At 39.4% G+C, this 21,787-nt stretch overlaps 1 protein-coding gene across 1 annotated transcript in view; it reads left to right on the top strand.

Moving 5' to 3' along the window:
- Positions 1-2,055: 2,055 nt before the first annotated feature.
- SLC30A8 (solute carrier family 30 member 8) overlaps positions 2,056-21,787 on the top strand; it is a 37,280-nt gene continuing 17,548 nt past the window's right edge. Inside the window, exons 1-2 of the mRNA XM_043484108.1 lie at positions 2,056-2,208; positions 10,955-11,154. Coding sequence (XP_043340043.1) covers positions 2,138-2,208; positions 10,955-11,154 — 271 coding nt within the window. The 5' untranslated portion in view covers positions 2,056-2,137. The remainder of the gene's footprint in view (positions 2,209-10,954; positions 11,155-21,787) is intronic.

Raw genomic sequence — 21,787 nt, 5'->3', positions numbered from 1 at the left:
GTTTCCTCTTTTCCCACTTCCACCTTACCCTGTCTATATCAGCTCTACTCTGCCCTTCTCACATATCCCCACACTATTCTCTTCTCACTGGCAATTCACATTCATAACCGTGTATGTATATCTCTCCATACTCATGGAATCATGAACTCAGGTCTCCTGCACTGCAGGCAGATTCTTTACTGTCTGAGCTACCAGGGAAGGCCCATGGAATCACAAACAGGTACAAATATATCTGTGCATCTGTGTGCGTGCCAGCCACCAAACTCATCATGAGAAACCTCAAACTTCCAGATTACTTTTTTCTCTGTTGAAAGTTATAGCTAAATACTCTATCTCCTGCATTTGAATAATATTTATCTCCTCTTCTTGGCACTTATCTTTAAGGGATTTCAGCCTGGTTTTATGTAGTTGCTTCACTTTTTTGATACTCATTCACTTGAATTCTCTTTATTTTATTATGTGCTAGAAACTAGTTACAAATGATTCAAGTTGTAAAGTATGGCAATGGGTCACACGATCAATCAGTCATTCTTTCCTCGTTTCTTACTTTTGCCTCCACAGAATAACCTATTATTTTGCAAAGTTAATAATAAGGATGTAAGAGAAGGAAATACTTTAACACAAGACCCAGAATTTCTCCTGTGAAGAAAAATGGCCTCCCAGAGCCATTTCTCTGGTTTCTATCTGTCAGAGCAAAGTTAATGATCAGGCAGGCAGGGGTCTGCATGAAGAGACCTTAGAATTCATGTTAGAGAGGAGAGTGTTCGAAATCTTAAAAGAGACAAGAGGTACAGCTTCATGGCAGATGTCATAGGAGACCTCAGCCACTCAGTGAAAGGTGACTTCTCCCCTCATTGAATTCCACTCTCCTTCCAGGAGATAATATTGATTTAATGGCGGGAGATCTCTGCTCAGTCACATGGGTAAATCCCCAGGGTTCTGGGCCACTGGGCTACTCCAGGACTACACCACTCTGAGTTTTCTCACTAGGGAATTCGTCTCCACAGAGGGAGAAGGAGTTCAGGACTCAGAGGTGGAGGGTCTAGGCCCTCTTCTCCACTCTGCCCTTGTCTGCCCCTATGTGCATCTCCATAGTTCTTGGGTGGTCTTTGGTTCACACGTAAAGGTCTGCTGTGTGACCAGGCTGTTGTCCTTGGGCCATGGTCCTTTCTCTTATTTTGAAAGTTCTTTGTCATGAAATAAAAGGTCAATTCACAGGAATTTGGGGGTTGAAGTTCTCTCGAGATCAAGTGAGAAGACTCCATTTCTAAGATGGTGATGGGTTTCTAAGATGTGATAGGTTTGCCTGGTAGGATCGGCTTGGGCCTGTCTTTTATCCTCAGCCAAGGACGCCCTGGCCAGGGACAGCACAGATCATTCTAGTTCTTGTGTGACTGAGGGCTGTTATTTATTTAGAAGCTGAGACTGCCCTCCTCCTGCCTGTCAAAAGGGTTTCAAAGCTGCCACACCAGGAACTGTTTCAGATTACAGACTCCAGTGACTAACGACCCGTGTCCTCGCTTCAATAGTGAAATCCCCAAATGGTCCTAGAAGAGAAGAGAAGTAAATCCTGACAGCTGCTTAGAGGGCATTTTAGAACTAAATCCCAGGAGAAATGTTTTTGGGTTCAGAGAAAGACCTCCCCACTCCCCAGTGAAGAAAAAGATAATGAAAAGAGAGGGGGGGAAATAGTAGCATACAGAAGGTCACTGTTTGCAGCTCACTCAGGTGTGCTCTGAAGACCAACCCGCTACATCAGCAATTAATAGTTGACCCTTGAGCTCCTCTACCTCCCAGAAAGCACAACAGAATCAGATATGGGAAGTACACACACACACACACACACTCACACACTCACACACACTCCATATGTTTCTACCTGCAGGAAACAAGTTTCTGTGGGTGAGAGAATGAGGCCAGGTGATATTTCAAACAGACTGTAATTTTAGCAGGTCTATCAAGAACATTGATGTGGGAGGCTTGTTACTGTAATCCCGGAAGTCTTTTCATTTTTTCTCTGGAAAGTGTGAGACTAATTGCAATGCTGCTTTGCTTCCAAAACTGGACAGTGAGTTAAAGAGCAGCAGCCGCTGACACAACAACAACAACAACAGCCAGAGCTTTCATCCTGGCCACCATGGAGTTTCTGGAAAGAACTTACCTTGTGAATGACAAAGCCACCAAGATGTACGCCTTCACACTAGACAGGTAACAGACATCTGACTCTGCTTCACAATTTTCTGTGTCTTGAATATTCACAAAGTCCCTAGATCCTACTGCTTCAGAATTGGAGAGTTCTGCTTTTGCAACCCAGGGGCATTTGGCAAAATTTTATCAACTGTTGATTGACTTGTATAATTTATATTCTGAAAAGGTCATACTCTGTTTAGTTGATTTGATTCCTTACATATCCTGAGTGCATGAAGGATACATCTTATTAGTATATTTTTATCTGTAGATTTTCTAAAAAATTGATATATACAATCTAATGTTTTTTACCTTTCTTTCCCTCAATTATTCCCACTTTTAAGATGGTAAACTTTAGTAAATTATATTTAGGAAGAATTAACGTTTTTTTCAACTATGTGGCAAATTGTGGTTACACTGATCTTAATTGCTGTTTCCTTAATTATATAATATCACTATTAAATATTCACACCTAGAATAAATATAGCTGAGTTTAATGGTCTACCTGGCTCTAGTTCTTTTTATTATCTTCCACAGTGCCATGTGCAATGTATTCATTCATTTCCCTCTTATTTAGCAATTATTGGTTGAACACATCTGGATATATAATGAAAGCAAAACATTCCTAGTCACAGATCTCTGTCTTCTTGAAAGTTTGAGTCTAATGTAGAATGTGTTTGAGAAATAGGCAATTACAAAATGGCATGTGTTTATTCTAGGAGCGTTCAGTAAGAATATCTCAAGGGAAGCTAGGTCTTTGCTGGACTTTGGGAGCCAGAGAAAGCTTTTCAGCAGTGATAGACTGAGAATTGAAAAAGAAAAAGGAGTTAGAGTGAAGTTAGGGAAACCCTACATAGGAGGTAGGGTTACAAAAGTTTTCGTGATTGAGGTATTTCCTGGTAAAGATAGAGGAAAATAAGAATGAGATTTTGGTGCATTTGGGGAATTCAATCCAAGAGAAACGTACTCAGAATATATAGATATATGAATAAGAACCTGAAAAAAATTTATGTTAGGAGTGGAATTTAAGGGAATACATACCCATAATAGTATGTTTAATGTTTTTATGCATTTCATGAAGCCAAATTAATATTCCAAAGAGTAGTGGTGTTGTGTTTGATAGCATCAAATATTTGAGCAACTGCAAAGGGACTTTTCCTTAGGATATTTATAACTCTGCTTAAAAAATATACAACAAAGAATCTAGCACATTATATTATAAGAATTATTTTTCTTGGAAAATAATATTAGATGGAATTTATTGAGATCATAAACAATAAAGCCTCATGTTAGGTCGGCAGAAATTTTAAACAACAAATTGTTAACACTATGGACACTATTAGTAGAGCATCTCTACATCATTGAATTAATAGTATTTCCCTTCTCATTAAAATAGACCATTTAGCTGTCTGTGATGCAAATAAAACAACTGTTTATGGTTATAGGGTCTCATTCACCTCATATATGGGTACAGTTTTCAGGATACAGTGATGATAAAAACTGTCAAGCTCATTTTTATTTTCTTTTCAAATAAAAACAATAGAATCTATAGGACTCCTTGTTTTCACTGCCAAGGAAACGTTTAGCTGAAGTAGTATCAGTCCTCTAAGGGAAAGACACGTAACTCTCTGTTCTGATGGCCTGATTCTCCCAAGGGTAGAGCCTGGTGGGGGAACTAAGATCCCACAAGCCACATGGGTGCTGCCAACAATAACAACAAAGAAACCCAAAAACACTTGAACCTACATATATCATTTATCCTAATCCCTCATTTTGCCACATAGGAAAGGGAACTGCAAAGAGAATAAACACCATTCTTAAGGCTGATGTCTGTTTGATTATAGCAGAGCTGGGATGTGGACTCACACCTCCCGTTTGTGAATTCTGTTCCCCTCCCCTCCCGCTCTCCTGCAGACACACTAAATACAAAGCAATAAAGTCCTGACGTACTGAGATTTGCTATAACTGAATAAACCTTGAAAACAGCATGCTAAATGAGAGGAGCTGGTCACAAAAACTACATCATGTACGGTTCTCTTCATAGAAAACAGGCAATTTTATACAGACAGAAAGTAGACTAGTAGTTTCTTCAGGTAGTACTGTGCGTGAGGAGAATGGGGATTTACTGGGTATGGAATTTCTTTTCGGGGTGATGAAAATGTTCTAAACTAGATTGTGGTGATGGTTGTTTGAGTGTGTGTTAGTTGCTCAGTCCAGTCTGACTTTTAGCAACCCCATGGATTGTAGTCTGCCAGTCTTCCCTGTCCATGGGATTCTCCAGACAAGTATACTGGGGTGGGTGCCCTTCCCTTCTCCAGGGGAACTTCCCAACCCAGGGATTGGATCGAACCCGGGTCTCCCGCCTTGTAGGCAGATTTTTTTTATCATCTGAACCACCAGGGAAGCTCTGTTTGGATATCAGATTAGTTGCTCAGTCCTGTCTGACTCTTTGTGACCCCATGGACCATAGCCCACCAGGCTCCCCTGCCCATGGGGATTCTCTAGGCAAGAATACTGGAGAGGGTAGCCATTCCCTTCTCCAGGGGATCTTCCCAACCCAGGGGTCAAACCCAGGTCTCCCGCATTGCAGGTGGATTCTTTACTGTCTGAGCCACCAGGAAAGCCCAAGAATCCTGGAGCAGGTAGCCTATCCTTCCTCCAGGGGATCTTCCCATCCCAGGAATCCAACTGGAGTCTCCTGCATTGCAGGCAGATTCTTTACTAACTGAGCCACCAGGGAAGCAGGCTATTTAGATCTAAATATACATATATATACGGTTTCAGTGAGATGGGTGGAAAATTGTTTTGAGTGACTAGATTACTTATTTAAAACTAAACTTTGAAAACCAGTTACTCTCAATAGCTTGAAGTGCTTAATTAAAATACATTTACATCTATGGTCTCTCAGCTTTCCCATATACCACTCTTTTTAACCTTTCCTCTCCCAGGCACTGCCCATGATACCACACAGCCTCTGTTACTGTTGGCTGGTTTGCCATGTTCCGCCTCTGCTAGGACATAAAGCTTCTTAGATCAAGAACTTTGTATCAAGGACATGGTATCATTAGCACCTTTGATGGGGCAGATGTATGGTAGACATGCGATACATTTGTTGGATGGATGAATACATGAAGTGGTGGAAATGCCATGGTGGGACCTAAGCTTGTATTTCCTCTCCCAACAGGACTAGTGATTTGAGGTTCTGGGGAAAAGTAATGTTAAAGTACAAAAACAAAGTGATTTTATGTAGTCAACATATAAATAAGAGGTTAAAAAATCACCTAGTTGGCCAAAAATGTTGAACAATCTATTTGGCCAGCCCGATATTACCAGTTCCACTTCAAAGGTATAGAAACAAAAACGTTTAACCTCTAAAACCAAATGAAAATAAGACACAAAATTTAAAAAAAAAGATTCTCCAAGGTCACAAAATAAAGCTCCACTCTTTAATTCCTTTTTAAAGGGATGAACTCAAAGTTCTAGGCTACTGATGTCAAATTTTCTAATATTTCGTTATTTTTCTTCTCTGTTTCTACCTCCCTCCTGCCCGCCTTTTTTTTCCCTCTTTGATACTACAGTAAATTTCTTTGTTCCACCCTATTGCTCCTGCTTTTCAAAGCCTCAGTCATATTTGAATGGGTGGGAATTCTGGTGATTTACTCTTTGACAGATTCACATTTCAGTTTTTTATATATTTTAGCATTTGCTTTCTAGAACCTATGTTTTAAAATTCTTAGAATTTGCATCACTTTCAGATTGAGGGCCTGTCCTACATGTAGAGACAGTTAGATCTCTTTGGTCTTATGAGGTGATGAGGAATATATTTTAACTTCTGTTTTTAACTTCTTTTGGAATTGTAGACCCTTTGGGGAGTTCAGTGAAGATGGTGGGCTCCTGCCTCTCCCCATAAAATACATACATATACATGTATGAACACACTGCATCCAATTTCAGTACCACTTTTGGATTTCTGGCTTAGTGCTTCAAGAAACAATCTCAGCTCTTGTCCTTGTCTAGGACAAGGTAGCAGGATTAAAAGTAAAACCTGGCCATGTTTTGTGCACTTTTCCTCTTGTGGCATTGCACACAGGCTGTACCCCTGGTAGGAGTCCTGCACACTCTGCCTTCAAAAATGCTCCAAGGTAAGTTCACTCACCACCTGGTTTTCTCTGCCTACAAGGTTATGAAAAACAGAAAATGAAGTACACCAGTGGTCACAAGAATGATGCCAGAACATTCGGTGACCTGTCCCTCTCACACTGCCTTCTCAGCACAAAGGAAAAGGAAATCTCCAGCACGCTCTTCTATCAGCTCTGGCTCCTCTGAGTCAATGGCCATTTGTGACTAACATTACTATGCTATATGGTTGCTAATTATTGGTGTGTATCACATTACAAAGGTGAAAATCTATAGATATAAGAACTATACGTGTCTTTTGCCAAATGGTTCTTATTCCAATTAGATTATTTAGAACTCTTCAAAATCCTGAGTGCTATTAACATCACCAGCAAAAACATTCTGAAGCCAATTTGTCAACATCCATGAAATTCCTTAAAAATGCAGATATTTTTTAACTCAGTAATTCTCCTTTCAGGATTACATTTTGAGGAAATAATAATATATTGAGTAAAGATGAAATTTAAGGATATGAACCACAGCAGAGTTTATACAAGCAAATAATTGGAAGAGTCAATTATTCAATTTTAGGAAATATTGTGATATAGCTATACTAAATATAATGTAGTCTATATTGAACTAATGATGTAGAGTATTTAATAAATTGAGAAAATGTTAATAATATATACAGCTAAAAATTAGCTCCCAAAACTATCTTTGGTGGAATCTCTAGCCCACCGCACTGAGTTGGCAGTCATGTGATCTGGGTAGAGTTTACCCTACTCTCAGCTCTAAGAGTCAGTGGGGTTGGGTTTAGCCAGTCTTCTGGCTGTAACAAGGTCTAAGCCAGTTAGCCTACCCATAATCCTCTGGCCTTAAAGGCTGGCCAAATCAGCATGCAACTCAGGACTCCTGTTTAGCAGTTGGGAGAATGAGCACTCTTTCTCCTTGTATAAGAAAATACAACTACACAGTCCTGATTACCTTGGGCAACTATTCCACTTTATGATAAAAATTAGCCTGTGGTAAAAGAGTAGTAGAGAACTGCAGAGCAATGGCTCTGGAGCTTTGATAAATCAGGCCTGATGCCTCTAGATGTTTTCAGCTGCAAAACCAATAATTCCCATGTATTGATCTACTTAGCATGAGCTTTGTTTTCTGTACTTGCAATGAAAAACATTATCATTAATATTGTCTCTAAGAAAAAAGTGAATCACAAAAAACCCTGAAAAATTCTTAAAGAGATGGGAATACCAGACTACTTTATTTGTGTCCTGAGAAACTTCTATGTGGGTCAAGAAGCAATAGTGAGAACTAGACATGGAACAACTGACTGGTTCAAAATTGGGAAAGGGGTACGTCAAGGCTGTATGTTGTCATCCTGCTTATTTAACTTGTATGCAGAGTACATCATATGAAATGTCAGGCTGGATGAAATCAACACTTCTGGGGGAAATATCAACAACCTCAAGATATGCAGCTATTACCACTCTAATGGCAGAAAGTGAAGAGGAACGAAAGAGCCTCTTAATGAAGGTGAAAGAAGAGAGTGAAAAAGTTGGCTTGAAACTCAACATTCAAAAAACTAGGATCAAGGCATCCAGTCTCATCACTGCATGGAAAATAGAAGGAGAAAAGGTGGAAACAGTGACAGATTTTATTTTCTTGGGCTCCAAAATCACTGTGGGTGGTGACTGCAGCCATGAAATTAGAAGGTGCTTGCTCTTTGGAAGAAAAGCTATGAGGAATCTAGACATCATATTAAAAAGCAGAGACATCACTTTGCCAACAAAGGTCTGTATAGTCAAAGAAAGTGAAAGTGTGAGTCTCCAATTTATGTCTGAATCTTTGCAACCCCATGGACTGCAGCCTGCCAGGCTCCTCTTTCCATGGAGTCATCCAGGCAAGAATACTGGAGTGGGCTACCATTTCCTTCTCCAGAGGATCTTCCCGAACTAGGGATTGAACCTGGGTCTCCTGTACTGTAGGCAGATTCTTTACCATCTGAGCCACCAGGGAAGCCCTAGTGGGTTTAGTCAATGCTATGGTTTTTCCAGTAGTCATGTATGGATATGAGAGTTGGACCATAAAGAAGGCTGAGTGCTGAAGAATTGATGCTTTCAAATTGTGGTGCTGGAGAAGACTCTTGAGAGGTCCCTTAAGAAGCTGCAAGATCAAACCAGTCAATCTTAAAGGAAATCAACCCTGAATGTTCACTGGAAGGACTGATACTGAAACTGAAGCTTCAATACTTTGGTCACCTGATGTGAAGAACTGATTCACTGGAAAAGACCCTGATGCTGGGAAAGACTGAAGGCCAAAGGAGAAGGGTGTGGCAGAGGATGAGATGGTTAGCATCACCGACTCAATGGATATGAATTTGAGCAAACTCCAGGAGATAGTGGAGGACAGAGGAGCCTGGTGTGCTACAGTCCATGGGGTCACAAAGTGATGGACACGACTTAGTGAGTGAACGACAACAACTAAGTAAAAAAAAAAGTGCATTTATGTATTACAAAGCTAAACAAAAAACTATCAATAATATTTGTCTCTTGGAAGTATGTTTATTAGTGATTTTTCCCTCTGTTTTGTACCTTTCTGTAATTCCAGTTTTTCTATAATGAATATGTATGTTATTTTATTCAGAAAAAATATATAATGATAATTAGAGTTATAATCATAAATATCATTTAGGCCAAAACCATCAGATCTTTTTCTGGATGGTGATAAGACCAATGAAGTAACTCTTCAAGGGGAGGAAAATAATTTATTTCCATCTTTATGCCTTTCAAAGCCATGAATGCAAAGTTCTTCTAATAATATGTCTTCTAATAAGTTTATTAAAACTATAAGCCTGAATAGTTCGAGATCACTGCAGAGGTAAAATTTGGTTTTAAGCATACCGATGTTCAGATAGAGAGGCAATGTGGGCACAGTGAAAACAAGACTGAGCTTGGAGTCCCAGCTCTGCCATGTCCCAGCTATCTGACCTCAGGAAATCACTGAAAGTCTCTGAATCTTAGTTACCTCAGTAAGAAACTGTATTGTCTGTTTAGTTGTTCAGTTGTGTCTGACCTTTTGTGACCCCACAGACTATAACTGACAGGCTCCTCTCTGTGGCACTGGATTAATGTCATCCACAATCTCTCCATCTGTGAAATTCTGTATGTCTATAAATGGCTCCATATTTCTATGAATGCTTTATACTTGAACAGAACAAAAATGCACTGCCTCTTTTGGGAAGTCCAAGTAGGTTTAACTCTCACTGGGCTTCCCTAGTGGCTCAGTGGTAAAGAATCTGCTTGTCAAATGCAGGAGATGTGAGTTTGATACCTGGGTTGGGAAGATCCCCTGGAGAAGGAAACGGAAACCCACTCCAGTATTCTTGCCTGGAAAATCCCATGGAGAGAGAAGCCTGGTGGGCTACAGTCCACGGGGTTGCAAAGGAGTCTGACATGACTTAGCGGCTAAAGAACAACAACAACAAACTCTCATTACAACTTTGATAGATCGGTAGAAATTTCTGCAAAACTGTGTAAAGGGTCCATATGGACTCAGCAGGAAAAAGTGCTATAACCTATTAACAATGTGACTGTTGGGAAGAAAGACAGTGATGGCATGCCACAGTGAATATTTCCATCACCAGGCTGGCTCATACACACATTACTCATTAATAATAATAATCTCATCACTGCCCTTTTCTAAATTTATAGTAGTGTCCAAAGTCTTTTCAGTGAAGTAACTGGGAAGGAAATGAATCAAAATGTATTTGCTTCCTTTGTCCTTTTTTAAAATCTTTTTTAAAAAATGAATTTATATTTGGCTGCACTGGGTCTTCCTTGCTGCCTGCATGCTTTCTTTCTCTAGTTGCAGCGATCGGGGGCTACTCTTTGTTGCAGGTGCATAGGCTTTTTTTTTTTTTTTTTTTTCATTGTGGTGGCTTCTACTGTTGCGGTGGGTTCTCTTGCTGCAGTGGGTTTTCTTGTTGCAGAGCATGGGCTTTAGGGTGCTTGGGCTCAGTCTTTGTGGCTCGCAAGCTTAGATGCCCCGCTGCATGTGGAGTCTTCCTGGACCAGGGATTAAATCTGTGTCCCCTGCATTGTTAGGCAGATTCTCAACCACCGGACCCCTAGGGAAGTCCCTCCTTTGCTATCTCTTAATCAGAGGTGTGGGTGTGTGTGCCTGCTTAGTCGCTCAGTCGCGCCTGACTCTTTGTGACCCTATGGACTATAGCCCACCAGGCTCCTCTGTCCATAGGATTCTCCAGGCAAGAGTACCAGAGTGGGTTGCCATGCCCTCCTCCAGGGGATCTTCCTGAGCTGGGGATCGAACTTGAGTCTACCTGCGTCTCCTGCACTGCAAGCAGATTCTTTTACCCACTGAGCCACCTGGGAAGCCCTAATCAGGGGTAGTATAGACTAAATATGAGTTTGCTTACATAAAAACAAAACTTTTTTGAAACTGAGAATTCAGAAGAAAATCTCTTGCTTGTTCCTTACACTGGATGTTTCGCCTAGAAGGAGCTGTGAAATCGAAGTTCCGAGCTAGTCAGCAAATGTCCTCGTAGCTGTTCTGAGAATTGGTAGGGCTGTCAGTGAGAAGTTTGTTTGCAACCATGTTCACTTCTTGCTTCTGTCAAACTCCTCCACAGTGTGGAACTCCAGCAGAAACCCTTGAATAAAGATCAGTGTCCTGGAGAAAAGCCAGAGGAGCCGGAGTCAGGAGTCATCCATCACTGCCACCACAACTGCAAGGCCACAGAGGACAGGGCGCAGGAGCAAATCTATGCCAAGTGGAAGCTCTGCGCTGCTTCAGGAATATGCTTAGTTTTCATGATTGCAGAGGTCGTGGGTGAGTATTTCTCAAAACGTCTCTGATTAAACAAACAAACAAACGAAACCCCCACGTCATTACAGGAGGGTTGTCTAAAGTCCTTCTTTTAACAAAAGACTGAATATTTTCTGTACACTTAAAGTAACAATATGCTCATTGTAGTAAGTTGGAAAATAGAAGGAAGCAAAATAATATTCGTCAAAATCCCACAATCGAATGATAATCTCCAATAACATTATGGAGTATTTTTGTACTGTATATTTTCTATTCATAGCTCACAAATTTTTAAAATATAACTGAGAGCATGCTGAATGCTTTTTGCCATGCCATCAAATATTCTTCAAAAAACATTTCTATGCCTGAGCAATATTCTATAATATGCTCTTGTGATTTTCATAATCATCTCTCCATTGTTAGAAGTTTAGGGAGTTTTTTCCCTGCTTATGGACAATGATGCAATGAAAAATCTTGAATAAAACTCTGCCTACTCTTCTGGTTTATCCCTTCAAAGAGATTCCTGAAAGTGGAAATTGTTGGTTGAAGAATATGAATATTTTTATTACTTCTTTGTGCACATTGTCAAGCTGCTATCTAGAAAGCTTGAAACAGTTCCTGGGTCTGCCAGCTTTGCAGAATGACTCTCTCCAAATTGTTACTAGAATTTATTTCAATCTTTTAAAAATCTTTGCTAATGTATAGATGAATATGCTTTATGTTAATATGCATTCCTTTAATTGTTACTGTTAACATTATTTGCATGTTTATTAGTGATCTCTATTTCCCTCTGCTAATGTATTAGTGATCTGTATTTTGTCAGATAATTTGTAATTCTCTGTATTGATCTCTGGGAGCTCTTTATATATTAGGATATTTAACTTCTGTTACATTTGTTATAAGCACTATTCTAATTTGTCATTTACTTTTTAATTTTGGTTTAATTTTTGGTTTGACTTAGAGAAGTTTCAAATTTTATATAGGTAATTCTATCAAATATTTCATTTTGAACTGATTTGTTTTGTTATACTACTCTTTCACTATTTTAGTGTTTAGTAAGCCTTTCCTATCTACTGAGAAGATAAATATCACTATGTTGTTCAATTTTTCACATTTAATTTTAAATCAATATGGAATTATATATGCTCTCAAGATTGAAAATTCTCTAATGAGCTAACAAAGATTTCAGCATCATTTATGGAATAGTTCATTATTTCCTCCATTGATTTTTCTCCATATTACTTTTTCCTTTTTTAAATCTATTGTTAATTGGAGGATAATTACTGTACAACATGTTGGTTTCCGCTCTACAACAACATGAATCAGCCATAAGCAGACATATGTCACCTCCCTCTTGAATTTAACAGAGTTAGGTTCTAAGGTGTTTTATTGACCTGTGCTGCTGATCTGTCGGCAGTTAACTTATTTAATGTAGATTTACATGTTGTAATGTCTGTTGTTATTCCCTCATTATCCTTTAACAGAAAAAAAAATATAAAGCTGTTCATTCCTGTTTATTATTCTAATTGAACATGAAAATAATTTTGTTCCGCTTCCTTCAAAATTTAATTATGATTTCATTGTATATGAATTAATTTGGGAACACAAATCTTCTTAAAATACTCAGTTTTTCCTTCTAGGAATATGGTATGTTTTTCCATTTACCCCAATACTTTACATCTCTCTTCAAGGTTCTGTGGTTTTAGTTTGCTTGTTTAAAGACATGGACAATCTATTTCTTGCTAGGTTTATAGTAGTTTTGTGTGTTTGGTTTATTTTTTCCAGAGGTGAGTGGGGTCTCCCTTTTCTTTTCTCACGTCCTGCTTTGTAGATTGTTATTGTATTTTGGAAAGTTTTCATTTTTTATATTCACTTTGAATTCAATAATGTATTTGAACTATTGCCATTCTAAATGTAACTCAGTTAATTTTCCTTGTTCCTGTCATCCCTCCTCACCATCCCAGGAGATAACCCTCTTTTGTGCAAAAAATTTTATTTCTCCTTGCTTTCAATAGTTATATCTCTTCTGTATGTTTCATATTTTTATCATGTTAAATAATATGTTAAATCAAGTCATATATTCAACTATTTAACTGTTAAGTGAAATATTTCCTGAGGGGCTAAGTATTTTTATTATGTTAACAAAGTATTCTTCTTGTCCTCCTAGTTTTTTAATGGTTAACAAATAGTCAAGGATGAGAATTGCCTTTTATCAAAACCTTTTCTTTTAAGTTCATTCTGTTTTTTAAAACGTTTGACCTATTGTCGATGTGTATTATATTAAGAGATCACCATGTATTTCTGACATTATGATGACAACAGCTAATATTTATTTATGCTTACTACGTGCTGGGAGCTGCGATGAGTGCTTTCCATGAATTACCTTACTTAACTCTGATGACATTCTTGAGAGGTAGGTCCTATTATAAATTGCAGTTTATAGACCATAAATCTGAAGCACAAAGAGTAAAGTTTTGACTTTAGTAACATACCTATCAGTGGCAGGCAGTCTGAATCCCAGAGCTCATGTTCTTAGGCTCCCACATGGTGCCTCTGAACTTGACCTTGGTGGACCATCCTCTCAATGCATTGCTCAATCTGAGTCACTGATATTTTTGTTAGGATTTTTATACCTTTTCTCGTCATTGAAATTTAATTATAGCTTTCTGTTTGGAACTACTTTTCTAGGTTTTTGAATCTGAGTTATGCATATTGAAATGAAAAATTTAGTTTTAATAACTTCCTTTTTATATAAAAAAACTAAAAGTTTATATGGCATTGTAACTATTCTTTCTTTTTTAAGAACTCCCTAATAAATTTTCTGACTTCAGAGACATTCTTGAATATAATCTTTTGATATATTTTAGCTTCTTTCTCATTCATGGACATATTAAAAATTTCTACTTCTTGAGTAAATTTTGGTTATTTATAAATCTCTAAATTGATTCATCTCAGAAATTGTAAAAGTTATTATCATACAGTGGAACATGGTATCTCACATTGGTACTCTCTTTAATCCAGTTCCTTTCTCATTTTAATACTGTCTGTATATTTTCACTTCTTTTCTTTAATTTTAACTTGGTAGATGTCTATTTTATTGGTAAATATTTTTATTGAATATATTATTTTAATTTTCCTTCTGTTTTCTAATTCACAATCCTTGGCTTTAAAAATATTTTTCCTTCCTCTATGTTTCTTTTGTCAGAGCTTTAGTCTTATTGCATATTTTAATATCTTAAGTTATATTCTTATTTAATATATTTGTATTCTTTTTTATTAATAACAAAGCTATGTATAGTTAAGAACAATCCAAAGGTTTTGGTATGCTATGTTATCTTATTTATAATTTTTTTTTACCAAAATAATTTAAAATAACATTATAAACCACTTATATAGTTTTTGCCATAAGCTACTAGTACTTTTGGGGCTTCCCTGATGGCTCAGATGGTAAAGAATCTGCCTGCAATGTGGGAGACCGGGGTTTTATCCCTGGGTTTGATCTCTGGGTTGGGAAGATCCCCTGTAGAAGGGAATGGCTACCCACTCCAGAATTCTCTCCTGGAGAATTCCACAGACAGAAGAGCCTAGCAGGCCACAGTCCGGGTAGTCGCAAGGAGTTAGACATGACTGAGCAGCTAACACTTTCATTTTTCAATACCACTCTTACCACTATTACTTGTTACATTCTCCTACTGATATTTTGGCTTCATTTTCTCTTTACTACCCCAAATGGGTGCTAAATTAATAATAATCTAACGCTAAAGGAGAATTTGCTATTTTTTTGTACTACAATAGCAAGCAATCAGAATTAATTTGCTTCTTCAAGCTATTGAGTCTTCTGACCTATACACATAGACTTTCGTAGCTTTTGAAAACTGGAAAACTTGAGGAGAGCTTGTTGTTCAGTCACCCAGTTGTGTCTAACTCTTTGCGACCCCATGGACTACAGCACGCTATCTCCCAAAGTTTGACAAGTTTATGTCTGTTGCATTGGTGATGCCATCCAGTCATCTCATCCTCTGACACTCTCTTCTCCTTCTGTCCTCAATCTTTCCCAGCATCAGGGAAGACAGCCTAGGCCCTTAATAAAATTCAAGATGAATCCAGAGTTGGTAAATAACTTTCTAGTCAAATTAAAAAAAATTAATCCCATATAATTTCTAGAACCAGGGTAAGTCTTTCGAATGAATGACTTAATAACTTGATAGAGCTGCCAAGAGGTTACTTTTAGCAGCTCCAATCTGGAAATCTCCCTCTGGAAATCCATTGATATCTATACTAGAGAGGTATTCTTTTTAATTAAGGAAATCCATGAGATTGTGCACAATTTTCAATTGCTTTTATAAGAGATCAACAAAATGGAAAATCTAAAAAACGGAATCCATTTGAAACATGATATGAAAAAGTGATATTCTGGAAATTCATAACCTTCCAGATAAAGTACTGGTACAACCCCATCCCATACCATCTGAGCCACCGGGGAAGCCTGGTGTACCACAGTCCGTGGGGTTGCAAAGAGTTGGACATGACTTGGCGACTGAACACGCACCCACCACCCCCATGTGAACACACTTCGGCAGGATGCATAAAGTGGCTTGTTTTCTCCACAACTTTCTTCTATTGCTTTGCCCTGAAATCACGTGGATGCTGAGAACTGACACATAATCTCCCCAGGTGATGTCTAATTAATATTCTGGAATGAGATGTTCTCTCACTCACAAAGCTCAGTTTACTCTTTGTACCTTTCCATATGCCCTGTCACTTTGATTCTAAAATGACATATTTTTAGAGGGGAAATGAGACACTTCTCACTTGGAGAAAGCAAATCAATCTCCTCCTTTCCTTCTCATTTCTAATAATTAGTCTATGAGTTCAAATCTGGCTTCAGAGTCAGAAGAAAGTGATGTTGTCAGTAAAGGAATTCAATGGATACTGACAGAAAATCATTTGGAATTGGAATTGTATTGATACTTAGCTAATTTTCCTAAAACATTGCTCTCTTTGTGTTAATTCTGTCTTCAAAATTCTCCAGTGGCTCACCTTTGCCATTTCAGTCCTTCACAACCTTTTCCCATCACAGCAAGCACAGGAAATTTTACCGAGCACAGAGATAAACTGACAAGCATACTTGCAGCAGAAAAAGGCTGATTCAGGGGCCTTCCCTGTGTTAAGCTCTACTCGGCTGCCCCAGGTGAAAAGAGATCAACACATTGGAAAACTCTGGCATCCTGGACAAAGTGAAAACTTCTACTTTGGGTTTCAAGTTATTCCACCATCTGGCTGCCAAACTGACTATCAATCTTTTACTTTTACTACTTCCCTATATGACGTTTCTTCTGTTTCAGCTATTTATTCATTCTATGCAAAATAATCACTGTACTTTAAGGTCTCTGTAACCTTTGCTTATGCCTTTTGATTTATATGGAAAAGCCCTCTCATTCTCTCTACTCGTCAAAACCCTGACCATCATTCAAGACCTCAACCCACAGCTAACCTCCTTTCTAAAACCATTTTTGACCAAGTCAGAGAAAGCAAGTAGTGTTATCAGATGACTTTCGGGAATCTGGAAGGTCCTCCTGCAGGATGTGGGGTCTGAACAAAGCCTTGAAGGATGAGTAGGAATTGAAAGGTGGCGAAGAGGGAGATGAGAAGGGCCTTTCACATTCAGGGGCTTGCATGTGGCCCAGGAGATCATAAATATCAGCTTCACCTGGAAAGATTTTAAGTGGGTAGGTCAGCATCAGGACAAGAAATCTGTATTCTTACAAAGCAAGTCAAGTGATTCTGATGTGTAGCGATATTTGGGTGCCACTGTTTGCAGTGGCCTGGAATTACCTGTCCAATAAGGTTTTCTCATACTTATTGTCTTGGTGGCAGCTCTGGTCCTTCTGGCCCAAGCACTTCAAGTTCACAGGCACAGTGGGATGTAAGATGCCAAGCTGGATAAATCAGGGTCTCCGGGTCTTTATCAAGGAGATTTGGAAAAAAGCTCTCTCGTTTTCCTTTAAAATACTATGCTGAAATGATATAAACTCAGAGGCCTACTTTTCCTTTTTTTTTTTTTTTTTGCTGAAGGGGAGAAAGTTTGTCTTCAGCAGAAAAATAAAAAGCAAAAATCGGAGCCAGAGCAGAGCCCCAATAAGATTTTTTGACCCTTACAATTAGGCTATACCTGATCCAATCCCAGCCGGATTTATTCTGTTATTTGAGCCAATAAATGACCACTCTGCTGTTTAAAGTAGTTTGTGTTGGGTGTTTACGACTTAACAACTGAGAGAACCTGAGGCAGTGGTACGGGGTACAACATGGTTAGTGGAGAATGGTGGTTGAGGGTTCCAGAAAGCTGTGTGGCCTGGCTGAGGAATCTGGGTTTACTCTGTAGGCCCTGAGGAGTAACTGACATTTAGAACAGGAGAGAACAGGTCATAGAGCTGTGTTTAGAGAAAGAACTGGCCACAGGGTACAGAGCAGATAGGAAGAAGGAATTAAAGAAGGCTGCAAGCATCAGTGTATCCACTGTGAATGGGCCTCTGAACCTACTGAATTGGAATACTTTCTGATTGCTCATGAAAGGTCCTAATTGTAGAAAGGCCATTAAGCAGAGTTACACCGCATATGTAAATATGCATCCGTATTTAAGAAGACAGACATACAGACACAGAGAACCCACAGAAGTAAGCTCAAGTATGGCCATTTCTGGACGAAAATGAGAGTGGCCAGGGAAAGGCATCCTGAGGGAGGACTGTTGAGAGTTAAGCAAGGATGGAGGAGGCACTAGCTTGCTGGACAGGAATACAGTGCTGGCAGCAGGCTGGGGAAGATGGTAAGTATCTCAGAGGGGGAAAAAATTCTCTCTTAGTAAGAGAAAGCCAAACCTGGGAGGTGTGACAACCACAAGCTTGATTAATAAGGGTACTTGTTTTGTACTAGAGCCAGAGTGTCTCCGTGGCTTAGGTTACTTATATTTCTTGAGGTTCCTGGTACTAAAAATTTAAGAAAATGTGCCAAAGCAAACTGTGATGTGTTTGAAATACTTTAAAAATAATGACATCATGAATTTTGACATAACATTATATACAGCATAATAATGCTACTCATAAAACAAACACTTTTTAAAATATGACTTAACAACATATACTGGGAGTTGTCTAGTACTAGGACACAAGACTACAATTGTCAGATGAACAACTGTCTCTCGGTCCTGTCAGCATTTCTCTGCTCTTCACGAAAAACATCATGAGTGCTTGACACCAACTCTCCAGATCTGAGGTGAACGTGAGACCCAGGCCCAACATCTCTCTGCTTGTCTATGGTCATCTCCACCCGCCAGGCCCCAGAAGAGTCTGTTTCCAGGAGTCAGTCCTTAGCGCCTCTCCTGCATTGTCCTCAGTGCCTTGCTTTCTACATTGTGTCAAGTACTCCAGGAATATGACAGTTGCTGCATCACTCTGTGCCTGTCTTGCAATTTCCTTTGGCTATTCCTGCTGTGTCTTAACCTCCAGCTTCTCCTCGCTCCGAGTCATCCTCCCTATCACTGGCAAAGATCTCCTCTTAAATAAAGACCTGAGCATGACATAACCTTGCCTCAAAATCATAAAAAGATCCCTCTCTCCCACAGGATAACATTCAAGTCCTTTAGCATGAGGTGTGACACCTTACAAAGAGCCCAAGCCACCCTTCCCGTCTCATTGCCCATTATTCCTCCAACACGCCACCCCTCTTGTTGTTGTTCAGCTGCTAGGTCCGGTCTGACTCTTTGCGACCACACAGACTGCAACACACCAGGCTCCTCCGTCCTCCACTATCTCCTGAAGCTTGCTCAAATTCATGTCCATTGAGTCAGTGATGCCATCTAACCATCTCATCCTTTACCACCTGCTTCTCCCCTTGCCTTCAATCTTTCCCACCATCAGGGTCTTTTCCAATGAGTCGGCGCTTCACAACAGGTGGCCAAAGTACTGGAGCTTCAGCTTCAGCATCAGTCCTTCCAATGAATATTCAGAGTTGATTTCCTTTAAGATTGACTGGTTTGATCTCCTTGCAGTCTCTCAAGGGACCTCTCAAGAGTCTTCTCCAGTACAACAATTGGAAAGCATCAATTCTTCAGCCCTTAGCCTTCTTCATGGTTCAACTCTCACATCTGTACATGACTACTGGAGAAACCATAGCTTTGACCGTACGGACCTTTGTCGGCAAAGGTTCATTCACCCCCTTTTACTTTTCAACGAAGGTGCCCTGATCTTTCATTGCTCTTTGTTTTTGTTCCTGCTCTTACCTCTTCCTGAGAAACACTTCCTTTCTAGTTAATTCTTACTCATCCCTTCTGTGGAAAGTTCTTCAGGGCTCCCAGTGACAGTGGCTTTCTGATCCCTTTGCTCAAGTTGCCTGTCTTCTGGACAGTGAGCATCAAACAATGAGATCACTGCAGAGAGGGCCTGGGCTTCGTTTCACTTTATTTGTCTTTGTACACCCTACCCCTGCACTGTGCATAGTAAGGGCTCCATACATCCCGCCTGGATGATTCAATTAATCGTCAGTAATATCCGCACCTTTCAGAAGCAAATGCAAACTCAGCCAAGATGACCTCTTAAACACAATTTACTCCATAAGATTCAGCATGAGGGCCCACGGTTTTCTGGACTGTTCTTATAAGAAGCTCAGATGGTTATAAAACGGTTCTCAGTTCCCGGGTCGCCATACAAACATGCTTCTTCCAAAGTAAGTCCTTTTTCTTTCCCAGGTGCCTCCTGACTCAGCTAAGTCTGTGGAAGAACTCCTATAAGATGTCATCTCCTTGACTGAAGCTATGACTTTAGCCCAGTATACAGAGTCATCACCATCACTCATTGCTAAGATTGTGGCACGCTGCTTATCTGCATGTAGTCATTCCTCTGGGTAGAAATAATGCATTATTAACACAGCTTTATTATCAGGCCCAAGTTTGGCAGACAGAGCAACATTAGAGGATAATTGGAAGGACAGCTGATTTGTTAGCAAAATGTTGCTTTTTGGCTAATGAATCATTCCGATTTTTGCCCTGACAGCTCAGTAACAAGCTTGAAGACGATTTTGCTTCAGACCATTAAACTTTGACAAACCAGTTATTAACTACAGCTAGAGCCAGCAATCTGTGGGGATTACTGCAATTATGAACCTTATATGTAATTTTTAAAAATCATTAGTTGAGACAAGGTGAGTCTGATGATGGAGGGGCTGATGACTGACAGACTCCGTCACTTTGCAATACACAAGGTGATAAACAGCTTCGGGGAGGACTAATCCATCAGCAGAAGCGCTTTGCTGGGAAGATGGAACAAGAGCAATAAAGGTTATTGCACTCAAACAACAAGCCCTGTTTGAGAAAAGACAAGGCTGTTCTTTGACTTCTATTTTAGAGGTTGGAGGTCTTTCCTCAACTGAGAACTAAATGAAAGTGCAGGGAACAAACCAAATAGAGAGACAACACGACAGGTCTCCTATGGTCTGGGTTCTCTTCCTATGCTTTACTGGATTGTTGCTGCATTCAAGACGATCATACCAAGTGAAGCAAGTCAGAGAAAGTAAAATATCATATGATATTATTTACACATGGAATCTTAAAAAATGACACAAACAAACTTATTTATTTACAAAACAGAAATAGTCTTGCAGACACAGAAAATAAACTTATGGCTACCAAGGGGGAAGGTGTGTGTGTTAGTTGCTCAGTCATGTCTGACTCCTTGTGATGCCATGGGCTGTAGCCTGCCAAACTCCTCTGTCCATGGGATTTTCCAGGCAAGAATACTGGAGTGGGTTGCCATTTCCTTTTCCAGGGGATCTTCCTGACCCAGGGATCGAACCTGGGTCTCTTGTGTTACAGGCAGACGCTTTCCTGTCTGAGCTACCAGGGAAGCCAGGGGAAGGTAGGGGGGAGATAAATTAGGAGTTTGGGATTAACACAAACACACTACTCTATATAGGATAGATGATCAATAAGGACCTACTGTATGGCACAGGGAACTCTATTCAATATTCTATAAAAACCTGTATGGGAAAAGAATCTGAAAAGAATAGGCATATGTATATGAACAACCAAGTCATTTTGTTGCACACCTGAAACTAACATAACATTGTAAATCAACTATGTTCCAATATAGAATAAACATTTTAAAAAAGAATCTCATTAGAAGGTGCCTGTCCTTTCTTCTTATTCCTCCCCAATATTCCTAACAGTGATTTCAAGCCCAGGTGGTTAAGATAAATTAATGGAGCAGAAGGAAGTAGTGAAGACTATGGTAAAATTACACATCAAACAACAGCATATCAGTGGGCCAGACTGTGTCATCTGGTTTATAGACAAAGTCCAGGTCCTCAGTCTGGAGACCCTTTCAATGCAGCCTGCACCTCTCCAGTCTCATCCTTTTATACTTCCCTTTTTGAATCCTTATGCCCCAATCTAGCTGGAATATTCTTCAAATGTGCCCCACTTTCTAATCTCTGTATCTTAGCTCTCCCAGGAATGGCCTCTCTTATGCAATTCATTTCTACATATTCAAATTCTACTCACCCTCTCAATCTCAGTTTCCTTACTTGTCAAAACAGGGAAAAGATGTAGATTATATCCAAGTTAAGACCCCTTCTCATCTTCAGTTCTGTGAGTCTGAGGCATTTTCAC

The sequence above is a fragment of the Cervus canadensis genome, chromosome 12 (assembly GCF_019320065.1).
Source record: "Cervus canadensis isolate Bull #8, Minnesota chromosome 12, ASM1932006v1, whole genome shotgun sequence".
Classification (NCBI taxonomy): Eukaryota; Metazoa; Chordata; class Mammalia; order Artiodactyla; family Cervidae; genus Cervus; species Cervus canadensis.
The sequence above is the reverse complement of the archived record's forward strand: the minus strand, read 5'-3'. Positions and strand labels throughout refer to the sequence as shown.